General features: G+C 36.0%; 1 protein-coding gene across 2 annotated transcripts in view; it reads left to right on the top strand.

The window, feature by feature from the left end:
* PTPN3 (protein tyrosine phosphatase non-receptor type 3) overlaps positions 1–22,561 on the top strand; it is a 97,159-nt gene that overhangs the window by 17,938 nt on the left and 56,660 nt on the right. For both annotated transcript variants that reach the window (XM_075704849.1, XM_075704848.1), the window contains exons 7-9: positions 6,956–7,076; positions 11,389–11,476; positions 17,283–17,371. In XM_075704849.1, the coding sequence (XP_075560964.1) occupies positions 6,956–7,076; positions 11,389–11,476; positions 17,283–17,371 (298 nt within the window). The remainder of the gene's footprint in view (positions 1–6,955; positions 7,077–11,388; positions 11,477–17,282; positions 17,372–22,561) is intronic.

Genomic DNA, 22,561 nt, shown 5'->3' with positions numbered 1-22,561 from the left:
AGAATCAAAATCAGACTGGATGAACAAAGAGAACTTTGACCTGAATTTCCAGTGTTTGAAATTGTTTACCAGATGTGTTGGGTAGTCTGAGGATTGTGTGCATGTCCCACCTGTTCTTCTGAAGCCTGCAGCAATGCTGTTCGGTTACAGGTACCTTTCGTCATGTCTTACAGTGCTTGTCATCAGCAGTACCAGAGTGTTACCTGTGTGATGGTGATGAAACTCCCAATACAAGAATCTGCTTGAAGAGATTAATTGAAATACATGTCCCTTTTCTTCCACATGGTTCACTGTGGTCTAGATTGCGGCTCTTGAGCTTGCGAGCATCTCTTTGTACAGCAGCTCTTCTAACACTGTCCTGATAGCTTATGTACAGCAGCTCTCCAGCTGTTTTGGACTGCTTTCCCTGAATTATATTTTACAGTTGTGTTAGGCAATACAGAGGCCACTTCAGGAGGTCATTACTTCAAGTATTGTTTGTTTGGTGGTGTTCCACTATGCCACAAATAATTTTTTAATCTGTAACACTTCAAAACAATTTACAATGCTGTAATCTCTGGAGTGGAGAACCCCGGATCGGGATATTGGCCAGTGCAGTGGCTGAAGAAGGTGACTTTCTACAGTACCTTGTAGACTTAGTGCTATCCTTCTGTATTTCAAGGAGGCTGAACGTATTAAATATTTTTGTGTAACATAACTTAAAAAAAAAGAACAGTTACCCAAGGTCAAGGTCCATGTAGTACAGTATTATGCTCATGATAGTGAGTAGTGGTGAATGCTGAGAGACAACATACATGATAGAAGATCAGAGTAGTTTTAAGATGCAAAACCTCTTAAGGGAACAGTTGTCAGTTCTCCCAAAACATTAAGTCTTTTATCCCCATACTTTTTCAAAGTGAATACTCTTTGTACTTTGGATTATGCTTTGCTTTTCTCAATAGTTTTTCTGATTGTTAATGTATGGTTTCTGAAGTACATGTTGTGTTTTAGATGCAGAAAAAGCAACTCAGTATAACTTGTATTTTCTAATTTGTTTCTTCCTTTTTGTCGTTTAACTGTGGCTGAGTTTTGAGCTGCTGATTTTAATTTTTTTTTTTGTTTTTAATAAAAGTTATTACAATGACTGACTCATTTTTCGTTCTGGGGTGGTAATAGATAACTTGGAGACCACCACTGTATATGTATAGTTGGCATTTTTTTCTACAAATGTTCCTTTGTTCTTACCAATGGCTAATTTCTCATTCTGTCTTACCACAAAGTGACCAGCTGTCATAAGTGGTCATAAGCAGCTATTTGCAATCCTCTCTAGATTGAACCTTTTTTTATGGGCTTTTGAGTGTGAAGCATTATTTCCTTTTACAAAACAGGTTAGTTTTTTATCCACATGATAGCTAGTTCTACTTGTCCAGCAGGGACATCACGCTTACTTACTCAGTGGTTGAGTGGGTTAGAGTTCATGCTCTAATCCTTATTTGGATACAGGTTCTGCTTGTTGAAACACCTTTCCTTCTCTCAGCATCCACTTATGAGGGTTTTGGTCCTTTTTGGAGACTCTCTCTGATAACCATTTTCAACAATGGTGTCTTTAATCTCTACATCTATATGGGTTTTTCTCACTTCAGTGCTCCTTTTTAGTCTCTCTCTCGTGTCTACATTTTAATGTTCGTTCTTTGAAACTGAATTCTGCTGCAGTAGATCATTTTCTGATTCCAGAAGCATTTTCATACCTGAATACTTTGTAGTTACTGTTGAGAAACAGTAACTGCTTTAGTGTATGGTATGCAGTGCATCATCTTTCTTCTGTTCTCTATTTGTGCCAAGAAGCGATCACTTAAAAATGTCTGAACTGATTGAACTGTACAGATTGGGAAGTATCTCTTCTTTTTGTACCTCAGTGTTCATATGAAGATAAATTTATCATTAGCCTTTAATATTATATTTCGGTCTCACCTCAGCATGTCAGTTATTATTGCTGTCCTAATTTGGAGGCCCGTCATGTGACCCTAACTATATTTTAATCCTGTATTGCAATTTTATACCTGAGGATTTTTACTCCTTGATAAAAGTTAAATTAGTTATATAACTTGTCTGCTAGACTTGTCCCATTGTTTGGTTATTTTCTGTTCCATTGGGAACCTGATCTGCTTATGTAATTATCCTCTTTTAAAACCAGGTAGCTCAGTTCACTTTTGTGCTTTATTCATGTCACCTAAAATATTCAACCCTGCAAAAAGTTATGAATTCAGTGTGAAACTACTTGATTTTTTTCTGGTACACTTCTCAGGTCTTTAGAAAGTTGATGTTAAACCTGTTTTCAAGGACTAGCTTTTGTAGGCATTCCTTTGGACCAAATTGTCCATATTATCTATAACTGATTTCCCATCATGCTTAGCCAATGAGCTGTTCATACATTTGCCTTCTGACATCTGTAGTTACTTGGAATGTCCATAGGCAGAAATAGGTTTTGGTGCTATTACTTTGTATGCAAATTATTTTATTATTGTTTACAAACAAACTCTGTAGAATTGGAGACCATCGTGTCTTCTATACCTTGAAGGCTATCACATAGATAGGAAGCAGAAATCGGTCACCCTTTAAGTTATACAAAGCTAAAGGCTTATCTTTTCTACTGTTATGTTTTCTGGGGCTGCCTTTGGAAATTGGGCCAGATTGAAATGATGGTATTTTGGTACTGTTAGCACTCAAAAACAACAACAAAATTAATTTCCAAAATGGGAACCAAACAAATAATTATATTGGTTGTGTAGCAGAAAGCTTGTATGTCAAAAATAACTTCATGTAAGTAAGAACCACAGGCAAGTTTAGCTTGGAAGAGGCTTCTTCAAAGTCATATCAGGTTGCTCAGGGCCTTTGCAGTTCAGTTTTGCGTTTTCAATACTGAAATTTTTGTTGTCTATCATCCTTTTGGTTTGCGACTCAAAGAAGAGTCTGGCTTTGTCTTTCTTGCGCTCTCCCTTTTGGGTAGTGGAAGACAGAAATGAGATCAGTGCTTCCTTACCCTAATATATAAGCCAACTGACCAATGGTTTCTTGGAAGAAACCTCAGGAATTACCGTAAGAGTTGTTGGCATCAATGGCTTTTTTTTGCTTCCATATGTGTCAGATCTTCCCTCTATAAAGCTCTCTTTTCTTTTTTCTTTTTTCTTATTTTTTTCCTTTTTTTTCCTTAATACAGCAATATATCTGGTACTCAAGCTTCTCTTTCTAGGGAAGGTGAATGTGTACCCATAGAATTCCTACTGAAATCTATCAGTGCTGCATAAATACACTTGTTCGTGGTCTTCCCTTCCTCTGTATCTCAATATTATAACAATGTGTAAATTTTTTGTCATTTTAATTAGTCCTTTTCTTTTGCCTTCCTGCACAAAAGTCTTCTGCTGCCAGGAGAGAGACAAAAATACATACCCACCGCATTGTTCTAGCTAAAATAATTCTTTTTACAGTCTGAAGAACAGATGGCTTGTTTAGGCTTCAGTAAGGCATAGGCAGTTCATATCCTGTGTAAACATATATGATATCAAGATTTTAATTTGCTTTTTAAGCATTTATAAATTCTTACTGTATTGAGAGCTTATACAGCTACTGTTTTGGTAGGTCAACATGGGACTTCATCCATGGAAAATTATTCTGTGGCTGCTTGGCTATTGCACTATTCTTTTACTCAGAGTTATAAAATAAATGTCCTCTTTTTATTGAATATGGCCTTCTAAATGAATGGTCCATCATGTTCCCTTCTTTAAAGCCTTTCATATTAGATATAGAACTCAAACACAAGAATCTGATATTCAAATAACTGATTTTTTTTTAACCCCTTGGTTCCATTGTCATTCATTTTGCTCTATATTCTTTCCCAGTTATAATGAATTAAAGAGCAACAGTTGGCTAGAATGGAAAATAGTAAAAATATGGTCTTTTTTTTTTTAACTGTAACTTTATCCTCATTGAGTCAGTATCTGCTGGCTTATGTGATCAAAGCAGAAGCTATGTCAGGAGAAACTTGTATTAGAAATAGGTCTTTAATATTTCCTGCCCCTCTGCTCTCATCTGGAGAAATCCAGTAGAGGTAGAAATCTCATAGTTTTTTCTTCTTACTGAGGTCTTGATATGCCCTAACTTTTTTTTCTACTTGGATAATTAAACCCTGCACAAGATCATTTAGTCTTCCAAGATGTCTACTAATCAGCATTTATAGTTTCTCTTCAACTGTGACAGTTGGCTGGGGAGTTGGAGAAGCAAGTAGTACTCTAAACTGCTCCCCTTGTCGACATGACCTCAGGTAGCTAGGAGGAAGAGGAAAAAAGACCAGAGTAACCTCCATATTTGGAAGATGAGCAAGAAGACTCTACCTCATAATGCATGAAGGAACAGCAGTTGCCCTCTTTAGAGAAGGTAAAACTACAGTAAAAAATATTTTTACCTAATGCAAATAAAATTGAAGTGGACAATTACATTGTCTTATTCCTGGCAACCTGGTCTCTTCCCATTGACAGGAATGTAATTCAAGCTAGCTGCAATGAACCTTAAAAATGTTGACTGTGTTTCATAGAAAAGATGGGTTATGTTAATGGCTAATAAAGGAAAAAGTCTTCAATCAACTACTGTCATCTGTGAAACTGTGTGTTTTATTTTTACACTGTTATTAACATACCTACTTTGTTCAAAAGGGTTTTGTTTTTTGTTTTTATTGTTACTGCCTTAGCCTTAGTCTTGGCAGAGACTTGGACTTTTGTTAATATATAGATATTCCTAAAAATTATTTCAGTTTCTTGTTATACTTCTAGATTGTCTATCTTGGTTTTTTTAATTTGTTCTTCAGAGATATATCATTTGACAGAAGTGTTCAAATATGTGCTTTGGTTCTAAAGGTAAATATTTAGTCTTTGGCCAGCCATTTTGCTAACTAATTTAAAATTCAGGCTGCCTTTAAAAAGAAAGGGGTAAGCATTGCAGGAACATCTGCATTCAAAATAAATTACTTACTGTTTATCATTCCACTTTCTTCTTTATTTAAATATTTACCTTGATGCTGACAATCAGTTGTGTGACTATATTAGCTTCTGACCACATTTGCATGGGAATTGTTTTGTATCACAGTGGTTCTGTCTTCCAGGCCATAGAAATCATGCTTTTTGAATATGTAAGTGGCAAATATTAGTTATCCCCACATTACAGATACTCCATAGTTGCTGTAGCTGTAAGTTATTTCTGAAGTCCACAACTTCCCCCCCTACCCCCAACCTGGATCATTTAAATCACTTTTATACTTTGTGTTTCCTGGAAAATAATGGTAATAGTATTGTTCCTGAAAGTATGCTCTTTAACTTTGATTTAGTTGAGGGGCTTTCTAAGTTGAGTTGTTTGCAGTCTATACGAGTACTTTCTTTTGTGTTAATTTACAAGTCATACAAATAACTTCTGGGAAGTTTTAATGCTTTAGAATAACTACTTCATGATGCTTAGGGAAAAAGCAGATTAGTACAGGTTCTAGTGATTTGTTTAAACATACCATCATTCTGGGAGTTTAATCTCTTCAACTATTTCATGAAAACACAGATTTCTTTCATGAAATATGGCGTTTGAATTACTGCTTAATTAATTGAAACTATGTAAATTTGTGGCAAACAGGCAAGTACTTTATTAGAAGCAACCTCCCTGCTGCCCCAAACCTTACATGTTTATAACAAGTAAAAGGTTTGTGTATGTTTTCCAGGATGTAAACTTATGCTGACCTAGCTTTCAAAGAAAACTTGCATAGACCGAGCCTATAAACTTGTTGTCATTTATATGTTCATATCTTTTCAGATGTACCACCAACTATGGATAAGAATTAGCTTTGTCTAGTAACTATTTAAAAATATCTACTAACTAGGATCATTTTTGAAGGGATAAAGTTTTAGGGAACTTCTCTTTTTTCTTTTAGTTTATTTGGCTATAAACATATGTTTACTTTTGGTAGCAGCTTGGTAATGTTATGTGTATCTCAGCAGTTATTTCTCATGCATTCTTAAGTAACTCATCTTCAGCTGAGGCAAAACTAACAATTGAATTGTCAGGATAGAGCCACAGTTGGTAGTTTGAACAATTTTTACTTAATAGTGTAAAGAGTAGATGTTTTCTAAGTGACAGATCTTGTGGAATACTTCTAATATGTTATAGGCAAGTAGAATCATAGAATCATAGAATCATAGAATCATCTAGGTTGGAAAAGACCTTTAAGATCATCCAGTCCAACCATTAACCTACACTACCAAGCCCACTCTAGACTAATCAAGGGTAGACCAGACTAAACCATATCCCGAAGTGCCACATCTACCCGTTTTTTAAACGCCTCCAGGGATGGTGACTCCACCACCTCTCTGGGCAGCCTGTTCCAATGCCTGACCACCCTTTCCGTAAAGAAATTTTTCCTAATTTCCAGTCTAAACCTCCCCTGGCGCAGCTTAAGCCCATTTCCTCTTGTCCTATCGCTAGCTACTTGGGAGAAGAGACCAACACCCACCTCACTACAACCTCCTTTCAGGTAGTTGTAGAGAGGTAAATGTAAATGTATATCAAAATGATTTCATTTGCTGTCTCTTACTGAAGCAATTTGCTTTCCTCTAATGTTACAGTATGCACGTCTGTGCCGATGTGGCATGTAATGCCTGTCTGGTGGTGTTACAGCTTGTGATGCAGAAGTGGGGCTATATAAGTAACTAAATAAAGTACTGAGTCATTCAGTGACTGAGATTATAGTTATGGTAAGCATATCTTGATAAAAATCTTTCTTCACTAATGTCATACAGTTCCCTGTGTTCAACACTGCTTGTCTGTTGGGAAATAATTCGTAATTCCTGCGTCTCCCCATGTGTGTACGTGTTTCAATGAGGAGAAGGAATTCCTTCTAAATAATAATTAACTATGAAAACTTTGTGTGTTTCTTGTTTCCTAACAGCACAACTTGGAGACTATAATGCTTCAGTACATCATTCAGGGTATCTGTCAAATTACAACTTTATACCAGAGCAGAACAAGGATTTTCTTACCAAAGTAGAATCGCTACATGAGCAACACAGGTAACATGAACTTTTAGTTCTCTCTTGCTTTTTGAGTTTTTAAAGAAAAAAAACATGCCAAAAGGAAGACTCAATTTCTTAGTAGTTTCAGTACAACAGACAGTGCTATTTCACATAGTTTCTGTTAAATGAAATAGTTGGTTTTATCACGTAAATGCTAGACTAATCGTATTCAGAGTATGATGCCAATGTGTTAAAATGTTTAAATAAATATCTAGCTATAACAACAAGTAGATCAGTTGGCATGATACATTACTAATGGCAGCCATCTAGAACGCTGTACTAGATGTCTGAGGGTTTTTTTTTTCGATCAAGGACATATGACCATTTTTCAAATCCTGTAGACTTTTTTTGTCTGCCTGTGGGAGGGGGGCAAAAACATTAAACACTTCAATTAACATTGTGCTTTCTCTCCACTCTCCTGAGTGTAATATAAAGGCTACAACAGATTATTCCAGTCAGTCCGCTGCTAATTACTCTTTCTGACCCTGCTGATTTGTCTCTTGTAAGACTGCAGCTTTAGAATTAGTGGTGTTGATCAGATACTCACAAGCTGAATGCAAGTATGCCAGCCTAAGAAATTGTCTGTGAGTATTGGAGCAAATGAAATCCAAATCTATGTGGACTTGTTCTACTCTGGCTGTATCTTTACTGCAGCAGAGCTGTGTCCCCACTCTCCTAGTTTCTTTGATTTATACCCTGAAATATCTCTGTTTTCATGTCCCTCTGATATTCCTCGACTTTTTTGTCATCTTTCAGTACTCTGATGTCTCCCTCTTGTTTCTTTACTGCTAGTGGGTGTAATGAGTAGTTCCAAACTTCATGCGTGCTGCCTAGCAGTCCAGAACATGCACGTTGCTTTGTCATTTATGGGGTGAAGGAGAGATAACCACTGAACTCTAACCGCAGCCATTCATGCTGCGTAGATACTAATCTGAACTGCTTTCCTAGCAGTTCATGTTCAGGAACATTACAGCTGAGGCCTCTACTCCTTCCAAATTAATTTGCAGTTTCCAGTAGGCTCAGAAGTTTTTAGAGGAGGACTTGCAGACAGGCATGAATAAATCTGTTTGTCTTTAGGAAGCAATTGTCTTGGAGACCACTGAGGGAAGATTCTAGTGAGTCTTGAAGTGGTTGGGTTGCACTCATGTATTCAGTGCTATCACAGTCAGAGATATAAAACTGGTTATATCCTGCAGAGAAAAGACTACAAGTTACCCTTGGTCCAGACAAAGATGTGGTGGGGTCTGTTGGAAAGACTCCTTTCTTTTCTAGGTCCTTTCAGTGAAATTGATGTTTTCATTGAGTGTTTTTGGTAGAGTGAGGCCTTAATGACCTAGAAGTTTAACTGCTGCATTTGAATTCACGTAGGTGGTGGTAATTGAAGTTCTGAATAAAAATACTTGAGTAGACTGGACTGGGAAAAATGTTTCTTTGTTGTTTTAACACCTTTTTTGAAACTTACCTCTTCAGGTCTATTTATTTTGGAGTGCAGGGAGAGGCAGAAAAATTATTGTATATCCTGGCAGTATTTCTTGCATCCTCCTTTGGCATTCATAGTGAATACTTACGTCTGAGACATGGTTTTGACTAGATCAGTGCCAGTAACATACTTGACAAGAATGGTTCTGGTGTTCAGTAGGCCTTCTGAGAAGGAAAGACAGAAAGCGATAATTTATCTTCTTAAAGTTTGAGGAGAACAGTGTTTTGGAATGAGACTTCTGCTGATCTGGAGTAAATAATATTTGTTGTAGACCATATAGGATATCTGTAAATGATTATCCCTTTTAAATTGGCATTCTTAAATTACAGGATTGCAAAGCCAGCCCTATAAACAACTATCCTTTTTCATTCTTTAGTGTCTATCCTTTGGGAAGCTTTCACAAGGAAAATTAAAAGGCTGGAATTGCTGAAACATGGTACAGATTTGAGAAGCCATGTTATGTCTTGTGTGTTGTAGCTAAATACAAGTTTATTTTAGCTAGTTTCTATAATGTTTTGCAAAATCTGAGAAAGTAGTTTTGTGAACGTGTTCATATCGGACATTATTCAGTGGACAGTAAGTAGCTGTTGAGGAAGCAACTGTTGTCATATTGAACTGGTACAGCTTCAGAAATTTTAGTTCTGTGTTCATCCCCAAATCCATAGTGAGATTTTTCTGTATGTAGTTTGTTCTAACAAGGTTTTGTTACTGTTTTTCGCTTAGTGCATAAGCAGCCTGCGGTCTTAGGATGGAGATACTATCCAAATTGGTAATGTTTTCGTAGTGCTTGCTAGATCTAACCATCAGTTTGAGGAGAAGGATGCATTTGAAACTTCATATGATGCTTATATTCCAGATAATGTTTGTTAGCCCTTGGCTATCAACAGCTATAAAATTTGAAGGAGACACAAAGACCAGTTTCCTCTTTCCTGTTTATCTCACCAAGTAACAATCACCTGCTTAGGGACCTCAAGGTTTCATTTCATCTCTGAGCAGGGAGGTGTAACAACAAGAAAAAAAAAAAGTCAGTGCTGAGATACTTCTTCTTGTAGGCCCTTCAAGACACAAGGCTTGATTGATCTGGTGTAGATGGTGTATGCAAATGGAGAATTAAAATTTGCAGGCATATCTTGTTGGTATGCAACAGACTTTCCCCATCTTTCTGAACAAAGTTCTTGGTCAAAATTTAAAAAATGAAAATAATGTGCTCTTGCAAACATATTCAGCATCCTGTTGTATAATAAAATGGTCATTTTGTGTTTGTTTTCTCCTCTGCCTTTCTGACACAGTGAAAGAGATAAGGTCTACTGAAATCAAGGTGACAGTAGTCACTGTAGATGTAGATCTGAATAAGCAGTTTATGTCAGGATTGTGACAAACAGCTCTTTTTTTTTTTTTCCTTTTTTTTTTTCTTTTGTCTTTGCTCTTTTTTCCAATATTGCAACATCCTCAAGCCATGCTGCTGGCAATGGCTTTCCAGTTCAAGGTTACTTTCAGGTTCATGGAGCATGATGTAGTATTTCCTAGACTGGCTGTTTCAGGGCATAGTATTTTGATGGTCTGGAATTTGAAAGGATGGATATTAATTAAAACTAATAAATATCCATCTTTTGAAGGTAAAACCCTGTTTTTAAAACTGAGAATTACTGCCTTATGTGGAATGCCTTTGTATCTGGAGTTCTTAACACAATGTTAGGTCAGCTTTTTATAGGTTGTATTTAAATGACATTTGATTAACATAATTTTATGCAGGTCATGTTGGAAGCTCACTTAGCAGAGAGTTGTTTTTACCTGCACTTAGTTGCAGATATGATAGGATGATATCATATGTCTTTTCTACTTAGATGTGTGTAGATACTACAGGCATCCCTCAGCCTCTGTTCTTACAGTTACTCAAACATGCTGTAGTGCCTGAATTGGTGGTCTGTGGGCACAGCACAATGTCAATAGGCTATGTCAGATTCCAGGTTAGAGCTGCCTCTTGTCTGATCAGTTCTTGACTGATCTTGGCCCTGCAATTTATTGGAAGGGACTACTTTCGTTATCATGCCTAAAGGAATCTTGTTTAGGCCATGTTACATTCCTCTCAAATGAATAATTAGTAAGCTACATGGGAGGACCAGCTAGGTAGGGATTACTGCTGATTTCTTTGGTTTTTAAAACTCCTAGCAGATTCCATGTAGCCCTTCCATGAAGGCATATAATCTGTTTATTCGAAGTGTGGGGATTTTTGAGTTTTTATCTCTGGAAAAAAATGTCTCAGAATTGTAGAAGCTTTCTAGAAGACCAGAAGATAGAATCCTTGTCAGTCTTGCAGCACATTTCACATCTAGCAGCAGGATAAAAAAGTATTTTAGGACTTTTAGATGGCTTTTCCTCAGTAAGTTTCATAACTTATTTAATCTTCTTTTTCCCCCTTATTTTTTTTAGTACATTCCTGCTTCTAATCTTTCTTCTAAATTACTTCCTTCTGAGAGACTGTGCAATATAGAATATTTACAGATACAGCTTCTTGTTACAAGGGAAGCTTTTATAGGGGAATCATTTCCTCATCCCTTTAAACAAAACAGATACAAATGATTTTTATAAAAAGCCATTCTGGACCAGTTCTAAGGTAATAATGTTGTGTGTAATTTGCTCCATTTTTTAGAGGAGTTTAAGTGGACCTTCACCAGTGAAGAACTTGTGGTACTAGTTAATGAGGTTGATTTGTCAGATACCGGGCTGTGGGATTCTTCTGTTTTTCTGCATTTGAAATAAATATAATATCATGTCTTTTATTTTTGATATGGTCTATATATATCTTTTTTTTTCCCCCCTCTTTTTTAGTGGCCTCAAGCAATCTGAAGCAGAGTCCTGCTACATAAATATAGCACGAACACTTGAATTCTATGGAGTGGAATTGCACAGTGGTAGAGTATGTTTACATTGTGATTTTTTTCACTTAGAAAAAAAAATGTATATGCTTTTTTAACATGAACTTAATAGCAGTAAAACCAGTAGCATTTAAATATTGACTTTATCATGTGTTATTTTTAAGTCAAGAGTTGGGTAATTTTTCAATAGTTTCTGTGTAACCTAGGTGCTGGAATTTCAGCCAAATAAGCTAGATCTCCTTGGAAGAATAGCAATGTATTTTTTAAGATAAATTGTTTCAATACTGCAATATATTTTACTTAATAACTTTAGTAAAGTTTATGCGTGTCTTAGCATGAAAGAAAATGAATGCTCTGTTTAGTGCTATGATGTAGTTGGCAGGTGTTTTAAGAGTTTACTTTCTCTGAATTTCTAATGGTGTTAAGAATATAGAGGGGGTTTTTATTATTTTATTCCTCTATTCCCTGACTCCAGGCTAAATTTAGGCAGTATTTAACAGTGTGGAAGATGACCACTAATGGTGTATTTGAAATCTTTCAGATACAGGGTGTGCATTGATAAGAAACATGTCCTACTCTTTCACTGGCTACTGGGATTTAATTGTTTGATTACACTAGCTGTCTGAGACGAATCCCCAAAATACTTTTTTTTTTTTAATTGCATCCTAGTGTGCAAGTTACCATTTGTGCTTTTATGTAATAGCAAATTATTTTGGCATAAAGCTTGTTGTATAAAAACTTAATGAAGTGTAGTGCAGATGATTGATTTCCTAAATGAAGATGACTACTGTTTTTCCTAACATTTTTCTGAAATTTGTTGATAATCCTGACACTGAGAATTTTAATGAAAAAAAAATCATCAATTTCTGTAATGATGGAAGGGGTAGAAAAGGTCATTTTCTTTCTCTTCAGTGTGATGTTTTCTTCTGTTTTTTCTTTACGCTACCGCAAATAAGTGAGTGTTGCATTAGATTTCTAAGAATTCCTAACATACTCCTATATAAAGCCACTGTAATTACATTCATATTCATGAAATGCAATGCTCAAACTGTAGAAGCCTTTTTTTAAGGATGGGGAAAAGTACAAAGGAAAAGAAATAATTGAAGTGATGAACATATGAACTGTCTGTGATTATACCATCTGATATGAGTATCAGGAGAGGCAACTGTTATGTGACAACTGATAAAGGTGATCAGATATCTTAGTTCACATGCATTGGTTGTGGTTAAGTAACGTAGCATATGTGAATAGATTTCTTATGTTCTTGTGTCTTCTAACAATGTAAAAGCCTTCCCAATTTCTAATAAGGTGATTACCTTTAAATGGTAAACAGGCATCTTATTAAATCTGACTTTGTCTAGGTTCACTGTCCATTGGGTCATTTGTCACCTTTCTGCTATATTGAAGAACCCTTTACTGTCACACCTGAGATTTTCCTATGTGCACTTAACTTGATCTGTCTATGCCTTTTAACTTCTGTTGTAGCCTAGTATTTTGATAAGCCAACTTAAGTTCCAAGACCCAAGACTTTCACCATGAGGCTATTATCTTAATGTTCATGGGATGCTGTTTATGAAAGTTCTTCAATTTCCAACATCCTTCCTGAGTTGTAGGCCACCGAACTACATCTAGGACGTCACTAGTGGTCATACCAGTGCCAGGTAGTGAGGATAGTTTAGAGTGGGTTCAGACATCTTCAACTAAATGAAATTTCATTGCAGCATACTGGGCTGCTCTGAGTATAAATACCTACTGGAGATACCAGCTTAAACAGTATTGTGGGTTTTTTTCCCAGTGCGCTGTTTCATATTTAATGACCTGGGGCTACCAGGTTGTCAGAATATTAGTCATGAGCCCCTACTCTGCCTGACACCAAACTGTATGATGTGAATCAAATAGAGTACAGATTTGAATCAAAGCCTTCTGTATTCCAGGCTGCTAAGATGCAGACTGTCCTGCTACTGTTTCAATCCAAATTAATACTTTTATCACAATTCAATTTTTTTGAAGGATGAAAATCTTTGAAGTGGTCTGTTTTTTCTAGTACTTGAACTGAACATCGAGACAATTAGAAGCTGCTAGGAAGGAAATAGAAAGCAAAATAGAAAATGTTATGCCACCTTTTAAATCTGTGTTTTGATATAATTTGAATGTTGAGTTTTGTTCTTCCTCTCCCTTCTTATCTCAAAGTGGGTAATGGAATAAGAAAAGTACAGAGAAGGATAACAATCATGAGTGTTTTAAGGAAAAGCCTTCTGTAGCAAGTGAACAGCATGGAGAATGTGAATAACGAACAATTTCTTAAAGATTTAAGGAGCTTCAATCTCCCTGGAAAGAGACAGATTTCAGCAAAAGGAACTTTTTCTATATGGCTGCAGTTGAACTGTGGGGATTACTGCTATTTTCAATGGATGACCAAGGTGAAATAGGTATCAAGAGCAGTTAGGCAGTTCAGTGGAAGAATGATTCATTGGAGTCCGTTAAACATACAAAAAGCTTCTGATCCAGGAAATCCTCTAGCTGTAAAACACTGGAAGCTGGGAAGGGGGGTTATTAGTAGAGGTGTGATTGGTTGTCGCTGGAGTTTTGTACTTCCAAAACATAGGTTACAAGTTGTTGTTTGGACTGAATGCCATGAGGCAAACCTTTCAACACGTTATCATTGGTTATGCTCCTGAAGGCCTATAGGAAAAGTGACAGCACTGGATTATATCAGAGTGGACATTCTGGGCATTGTCCTCTAGTAGATAGTCTTCCATTTGCTGAGTGCTTTTTGCCTGTGCTGTAGCAGTCCTGCAGAAGAGTACTCCTCAAGATTTGGTCTCATCTGGTAGCCCATGTTGACTATAAATGACATTGTTCTGAAGTTTGAAACGGTCTATTTCTGAAGTTTGTAGTGAATGTTAGATACCTTCCCCCCCAGTATGCTGCTGCTTCACAGAGGCTACCACACTGTACCCCAGCTTTGGCAGGGATGTTTGCTGTGCCTCCTGATATCCTCCCCTGACTTAGTACTGCTCTTAAATCACCCCTCCAGTTTTGTCAGGTCCCAGTGCTTTGAACAGATCTAGCAGGCACTAGTTAAACTGTGGCTTTTTGGAAGGCTTTATCTATGTGGATACTTATGCTTCAGCTCTTTGCTGCTAAAATAGTCTTAGTCCTCTTAGATTGTGTATGGCAGAGGAGCTAGGCTTTTATACTAGTGGCCAAAAGAAGCTGATGTTCCTGTACTGGTGCTTGAGAATGGGACACTTTTGGATAATGTTTCTTGAAGAACAGATGAATATCTTGTTTCCTTAATTTTAATGTTTTATGGTACAAAGTTAAGTATTTTGCAGAAGTCAAGTGTGAGCTTTCTTTTTAGGAACTTGCTAAACATGAAACCATTAGTGAATTAACCTGAGCTCAGTTTTCATCTGCAAACACTTCTGCTTTTCTCTGAGGATAAATCTGAACTGCTGAAATTGCAATATTCAAAAATGAAATAGTATTAAGAAACTCAGGAGAGTGAATGCAATACCTTAAAACTGTATTGAGATTTCTTTGAATTCCTAATCTCCTTTTGACTCTGGACCGCTATCTCATTTACTCAGTAATTAGTCTGATGTTAACTCATCTTTCATTTTTACTCAGAGACATGAAGATAGGAAATTTGTAGAATCAATATTATTTCCAAATCTACAAAAATCCAGATGGCAATTGTAAATGAAATCAAACGTGAATCAGTATTTAACTAGCTAGATGCCTGGTATGATCATTTTTATCTTTATAATTTTTTTTATGATTATCTCTATAAAGAAACAGGTAAAAAGAAAAGTATATGCATGTTATTTCTTAGTTGTGCAATTTAACAGCATAGGCGTTTTGAAAGGGAAATAACTGCATATCTATATCATCTTTCTTTTGGGAGACCCACTTGCTTTACGCTAGTCCAAAATCTTAGTTTTGGCTTTCTTAGGTTTAACATAAGAGAATTCATTATAACAAATGGCATGGGAGGTTAGTGTTTTGGACTGGGGGCAGATGGGGGTGGGGAATGAACTTTGTTCTGACAAGCTCCCAGAGAAAATAGAGTAGTTTAGCCTAATTAATCCCTATCAAGTGTTTAGCTAGTTCTTTATTTCTGCTAAATAATGTAGGTTTTCAGCTTTTTTCTCCTAAAGCTGTTTTTTCTTCACAGTATTGATTTTTAAGAGCAAGAACCTGGAGTAAGCTCCAAGTGCTAATAGTACAAGCTTCTGCCCTGCTTTAGGTTGGCTGTATCATGGCAGGGACAGCTAAATTACATACAGTTCATCTCCTGGAATACCTTAGTTTTCTCCCCAAGTGTTAAAATAATGGGGTGTCAGTTCTGAATTCCTGTAATATGCTGGCATAAACTGGCAGTTTGGGAGCGTCTTCCGATGGGGATTCAACCAGCTCCTCTAGCAGCAGTTCTTGGCAAAGCAGGGCAGCAGATTGCTGAGGATTATTAATAATTTCAGCTGATTCTGGGCTGCCTTGAAGTTAAGTGTATTTGGACTGCTACCTACCTAATGATTTTCTTTTATTATACTCTCAGAGATAGGACTGGTAGTCCTCTCATCTTGTCAGTATTCAGTGTTAATGCACTATGTATTAAATAAGTTATGCTCATTCCCTATGAATTGCTGTGGTATTTCACTGGAGGTTTATAAATCACATTACAAATTAGGTTCAGCTTCATTCATTCATATGCCTGTATCACCCTTCTATTCAACTATTTTTAAAGGATTTATTGTAGACTTTCCACAGTATTGTTAGACCATATGCTATCTGTTCTATTCTTCTGTACCTTACTAATATAAAGAAATTGGGATTAGACATACAAGAAAACTGCTTATTAACTGAGCACAGAGTACCATCTAGAGGAGCAGCTAAGCTACTGAAGGCTTTAAGAGAATCTGTTACCCTTGGCCATCCTTTACAAAATAGCCTGAAACTACTTTTGAGTCAAACCTGATGTTTTAACCAATGGATTCTACACTTACATGTAGATTTATGCATGTGTTCAGCTCTGTTTAGAAGTTTGTGTAATGATGTATTAGTAAGTGTTGATCACAGAGAAATAGGAAGCCAGGATTTGTAACTTTTGTAACATCAGTTTGGGTTTAGACTCAAATTGACCATTCAGCATCCTCTCTCCCCCTTTTTTCCTTTTAATTCAAGTGTTTGCTTGTACATAAGCATGTGTTTCCTCTTGAGTATCTCTCTCGCTATATATAAAGGATTGTAAATTTATGGATGTATTTTTTGAGTTGAGCATGTTAAGCTAATGGACGGGTATTGTTTTAGTTAACAATGGAATCAGTTTAGTGTATCAAATATTGGTGTACACATATGTGTACATTCTAGCATACTCTCATATGCAGAATTATGGTCACCTCCTGCCTACTTTTTGTTGGTAAGACCTTTTTGGAAAAAAAAGGAATTATTTCCTTTGTCTTTTTAAACAGCTTAGAATTAGGACATTTGTATTCAGTTCCCAGAATTCTGTGACATTTACCTGACTTGTCTTGGGAAGTACTTCAACTTCTTTCCCATGGTTAAATTAATAAGGCTGGACTTGAAACATTAGTCTGATGCTGACCTAAAGAATATCTAGTGTAGTTAGATGAGCGTTAGAACTTGTTTTAGTGAGTGGAATTGTAGTACATAGTACATAACATTGAAGAAAAGAGATGCATGAAAAAAAATCCAAATATGTGATTGAATTTTTGCCTCAGGAGTAGCAATTTAAGTATAGGAAACTTGAAAATTAATTTATAAGTAGATAAATGGGAATGTCACAAACTGCATCTGTGTTCTTACATTATTTTTCTTTTGCAGGATCTCCATAATCTAGATCTTATGATTGGGATTGCATCCGGTGGAATTGCTGTATATAGAAAACTCATCTGCACTAGCTTCTATCCCTGGTAAATTCCTTTACTAGTAAAGAAATATGTCTGATCTTTTCAATCTTATTTCCATATGCTTTAAAATTTATTCCAAAGAAGCCTACAATACAAAAATTTGTTCTTTATTGGGGTATCATGATATTTCCTTGTGTTGAGGTAAAAATGAAACCTGTTGCCTAGGTTTTTAATTCTCTAAGACTGTTGGACTCCTTGCACTGTGTGAAGTCTTGATCAAGTTAATTCGCATACAGGTCTCAGTACATGATTAGGAGGACCCTGTGGTCTTGGAGATTTCCTCCAATAATATGTCGTCTTTTTAAAATCAGTATTACTAGTAAAGCTCAACAGCTAATGGTCTGATCATTTTATCTTGTCATTCAGCAAGAAGATATTTGCTTCTCAGAAAAGAAATGTAAAAAGAATTATTTGGAGCTTCAGATTTACTGGAACTAGGATAATATAATTTCAACGAATTTTTGAATGTCATCAAACAAGGCTATGTAATGTTAACAAGTTTTGGAGTCTCTGGGTGAGAGACCTTTGCATTATTCTGTGATACTGAAAACATTAGAATGTGTGATAGTGCTGTAGAAAATAACCTCTACGAAGAAGCAATGTGCACAAGATGTCTAACATGGATGACATTAGGAATTACTTAAGATATAATCATTTATAGTATTTATGGGCTTTGCTATTTATACCATACTAAAAATGATAACATAAATTAGAAATTATATGGAGGCTGGGCCTTTCCTTAAGGTTTTTGGATTGGATCAGAAAGAATTTTTCCCAGTCTTTCTTTTTTAAAATAAGTATGAATTGTTTTATGTACTTTATGAAGTATAGCTTTATCATGTTATGCATAATTTCCTCGTGTAAGTTGTAACCGTTTTTCTGGAGACCATTTTCTTAATCATGGCAGAAAAGTGCATGCTAATGGGTTGTACTTGCTTTTTGCTCCTTAATTATATAAAAAGGTGCTGCTTAGCAATATTCCTTAAATACTTGAGTCATCCATCCTTTCATTATGAACCCAACCTAACAGGTATTTCCGATGGTAAAGCAATGAAGTAGGTTTCAATTTATTTGTAGTGGAAAATGTAGTGCACAGCCCCCAAATTTTTCTTTTTTCTTTGCAGTGAGTTGTCTTTCAACTCACTTGGATGTATAGTCACCATCATAAATGTATGTCAATAATGCTTTTGTACAGCACAGTGACATCTTGTATTTTTCCATCTCTAATGCAATGAAAGCATAAAAGAATTTTATCTTTCATCTTTGTGCCCTGAGCTTTGCCCTTTCATATGTCAATCTCTCAGCTTCTTTAAACAGACGCAGGTTTTAAAAACTGCAAGCCAGAGGCACATTTTCTGTCTTCTGCAAGTCTTGTTGTGCCAACTTAGTGACCTAAGGTATGAATGGATAATAGTAATCCTGGAAACCATAGTGATGGCATTTTAAAATCCAGGACTGTATGATTTTTAGGGAAGGGAAAGAGAGCTTTATTAGACACAAGACAGGAGGAATCCACAACTTCCTGTGCTACTTTTGCTCCTGGAGAGCACAGAGGAATAAACCACAGATGCTAAAACATCATTTACAAAAACCTATTCTCATTTAAAAAAAAAAAAAAAAAAAAAAGGAAGGAAAATAACCTGACAGATTTTTCAGTTCAAATGATTTCCACTTTAAAATGTGAGATTTAGGCAGCAATATTTTCAGCTGACAGCTAATATAATTTTACAGAAGCTTTCCTACTCTCTCTAAAAATATCTTCTCAACTTGAAAGGAGCAAAAACTCACTACAGTGAGGGGGATAACTTTCTGATATTTTACTTCTGGCTTCTTGAATGAGTTAGTCATAATTCTTCATGCAGGAATGGTGGCCATTCCCTGCCCCCTGAAAACAAGCAATCAAGGAAAGTCGCCAGAGCAGACTAGCCTGTGCTGTATTTGTAGTGTACACTTTCAGTTTCTTTTTAGATCTCAAATCAGGACATATTTCTGTAATGCCTGGAGTTTTAATGTATCTTGGTTGGACCGAAGGTGTGCAGGTAAGGAGATTCCTTACTGAACAGTATATGCCTGAGAATGGGGGGAAAAAAGAAAAAAAAAATCAGATAATTGAAATAGTATTTAGGCTTTTGTGTAACACCATTTGTAGTAAGTAGTTTTTCCAACGGGCTAAGCAAGCTTCACCATAAATGTGGTAGAACTCAAGGTGGCAGCAAACACCATCAAAGCACTCTTTCCAAAACTAAGTAAAATACGGTGCAGCATTAGTGGATGACAACAATACAACTGTGCCATATGGTAGTAGTCAAAGGGGACCAAAAGTTTTCAGGAACAGAGGCAGTGAGAGAGTACTGCCTTGGCAAAAGGAGAGTTTTCAATCAAAGCAACCTACGTAAGGAGCTGACTGATCAGTCAGAGGCAATGCAAGACAAGGCAGGTTTAAAAAAATAACTCTGGATTTAAGGCAGTATTTTATATGCTCTGGAAAATTATTCTTGAGGGTGCTCAACTGTTTTGTGATAACTTCCAAATTAATTTTGCAAGTAAAGTATTATTTTAATGGCAAAACCAGACAAGCACTCTCTACATCAGCAGCAATTAAGGTTGTGTATTAAACGCTATTCAGTGTATGCAGTTTCTTTGCTTTGAAAACTTCAGAGGAACTGCTAGAGGAACGCATTCTACATTGCTAAGTTAAAATTTAAGAAACAACTCGACAGAGTCTTACATAGCAAATCTGACAGAACCATGCCTGCTGAATCTTCCAATGGCAAAGTGTGAGACTTTCAGCTATAGAAACACTTTTGCTTAAAGTCAAAAATACCAGCTGTTAGTACTAAGTGTTAGGACAGAACTGCCATTTTGATCAGAAATGAATAATTCTGTTGCCCACTGAGTGACAAATCTATTTTGACCCTTGTGAATGATAGGAAGACAGAACCCAAAAGATGTATCATTATTAATATGCTACAAGTAATGAGCATTTTACAGGTAAACCATGAAACGTAATCATTTGTGAATGTTGCATAGTCACTGGACAGATTATTGGTGAGTGATAAGGGCAGCTGAACCACCAGTTAGAGTAAGAATACCTACCTTCTATTCTGATCATGTTTTGGATCTGGGATCTTCAAGCCCTTGTTAAATCTAAATCCTTTGATACCTTAATCTCTTGGATTTTTTTTTTGTGGATTGCGCTATATGCGAACATTAACTCAACTTGTAGGTGTAACACTGCAAATGATTTTTAGTTAATGTTAAATAAAACTGTCAGATTAGCAAGTGTTCTTTGTCACTGAATTAAATAGGTTTAGTTGTACTTTAAGAATGAATGGAATTGAGAGGGATGCTCTACTTAGAGGAGAGTCAAAATAAAGAGACTTAAAGCCCTGATTTGACTTGAAATTATTATGTGCTCATGCAGTGAATCATGTTGGTTTTTTTTTTAAAAAAAAAAAAAAGGGATTGAGAGAGTTTTGGTATTTTTGCATGTTGGCTACCTTTTTGTTAGTTTTGTAAGGCTGGTTTTCTGTGTCCTGCATTTCTGCTGGCTCTTACATTAGGGTAAAAATAGACCATGACAGCGGCTGTGTAAGCTGTGAATGACTCAAACTTATTTGTTGAAGATTAATCTAAGTCAAAAAATGTGTTGGGAAAGAACCAGAAGTGCAAAACTTGAGTGGTACTAGTTCAGGCAGAGTAGTACCAGGATTAAGAAAGGATTTATATGTAAATGAGTTGCATCTCAGTAAATGCAACTGAAAGTTTATATGACTTACCGGGAAGTTCAAAATCCAGAACTTTTAGATGAACAGTACAGATAATTACCATTTGAGGTAGCAAGTCAAATAGCACATAAGTTTCAAGAGTTGGCTTAACAGGAGAAGTGGATGCGATTTTCTTTTTAATAACTGGCACAACAATTTTGCTAGTCACCAAAGAATGTTGTGAATGAAAGTCCTGTTTCTTTGTGGTTCTATAATTGATAGGAGAAAAGCATTTTCAGAAATGGGCACACATTCAGTTTTCCACCTCTTTTGTGCAGGAGGGGGGTTGTTCCTTCCGCTACATTTTGTGTTTGTAACTGGCAAATACATGAATCCTGTATGAATGAGGAACGTTGCTCTATACTTAAAGTACGTCTTTCTCATGGGCAGTGGGGAATGAATGATATGCCATTGTCCCACTTGCTGGGACTGATGCAAAAACTGTAGTAGGAACTGAGATGATCTTCAGTATAGTTCATACCTGATGAGATCTAAGGTGCTGTGAAACATTATCAGTTGATGAGAGTATTCTGAGACTTTTAGAAGCAACCTTCCAAAACCCTTTCATGGTGAGTAGATGGTGTTTTTCAGGCAGATATGACTCAATCAGACCTTGAATAGCTTTCCCAAGGCATCCATATGATTCTAGCTGATCATAGATTCCTTTTTTCAAAATACGTAAATTTTCAGTTATTGAAGTAAAAGTATTGTAGAGAAAATTAGGTATTTCAGACAAATCTTGCTTTGCTGTAGGAAGGTACATGGGTACCTCGAAGTTTTTTTAATTTGGCAAAACTGATAAGTATATAATTAAAATGAAAATTGCTTGAACACCAATTCCAACTGTAATCCTTACCTTAGGAAATCTTTATTCATACTATGTATATATAGAAAACAGATGTTCACTTCTGTATAAAATTACCACATAAATTATGCAGCAATGTTAATAATTGAAGTGAAAAATATACTAACACTCATTCTTACAGTTTTGATCCTTCTACAATTATGACTTTAACTACAGTGTTTGTTTAGTTATTAATACTAATATATTAATATGATATTAATTAATATGATATTTTTCACATTATGAAGCCAATTCTGTGAAGTCTCTGGGAAATTTCAGATGTTTTATGACCAACCTTGTCGTGTCATTAGGGTCTTAAATTTTGTTCCTTTAGTCACAGTTGTTCTATGATTCTGAAGTTACACAAACTTGACACATTTAACATTTGTGCGGCTTAGTAAAGGATGTCATCAAGTTTTTGCTGCAAGAATAGATTTGGTGGGAGAGAATTGCTATGTGAGCTATTTAAAGAGTAAATGAGGAAGAATCTCAATTTTTAAAAGACCTTTCCTTAGCTTTTGCTTTGAATTTCTTGACACCTATTTGCCACTTAACACAGGAGATGTCTGCGTATTATTCACT

Source organism: Pelecanus crispus, chromosome 2, assembly GCF_030463565.1.
Source record: "Pelecanus crispus isolate bPelCri1 chromosome 2, bPelCri1.pri, whole genome shotgun sequence".
NCBI lineage: Eukaryota > Metazoa > Chordata > Aves > Pelecaniformes > Pelecanidae > Pelecanus > Pelecanus crispus.
The sequence above is the reverse complement of the archived record's forward strand: the minus strand, read 5'-3'. Positions and strand labels throughout refer to the sequence as shown.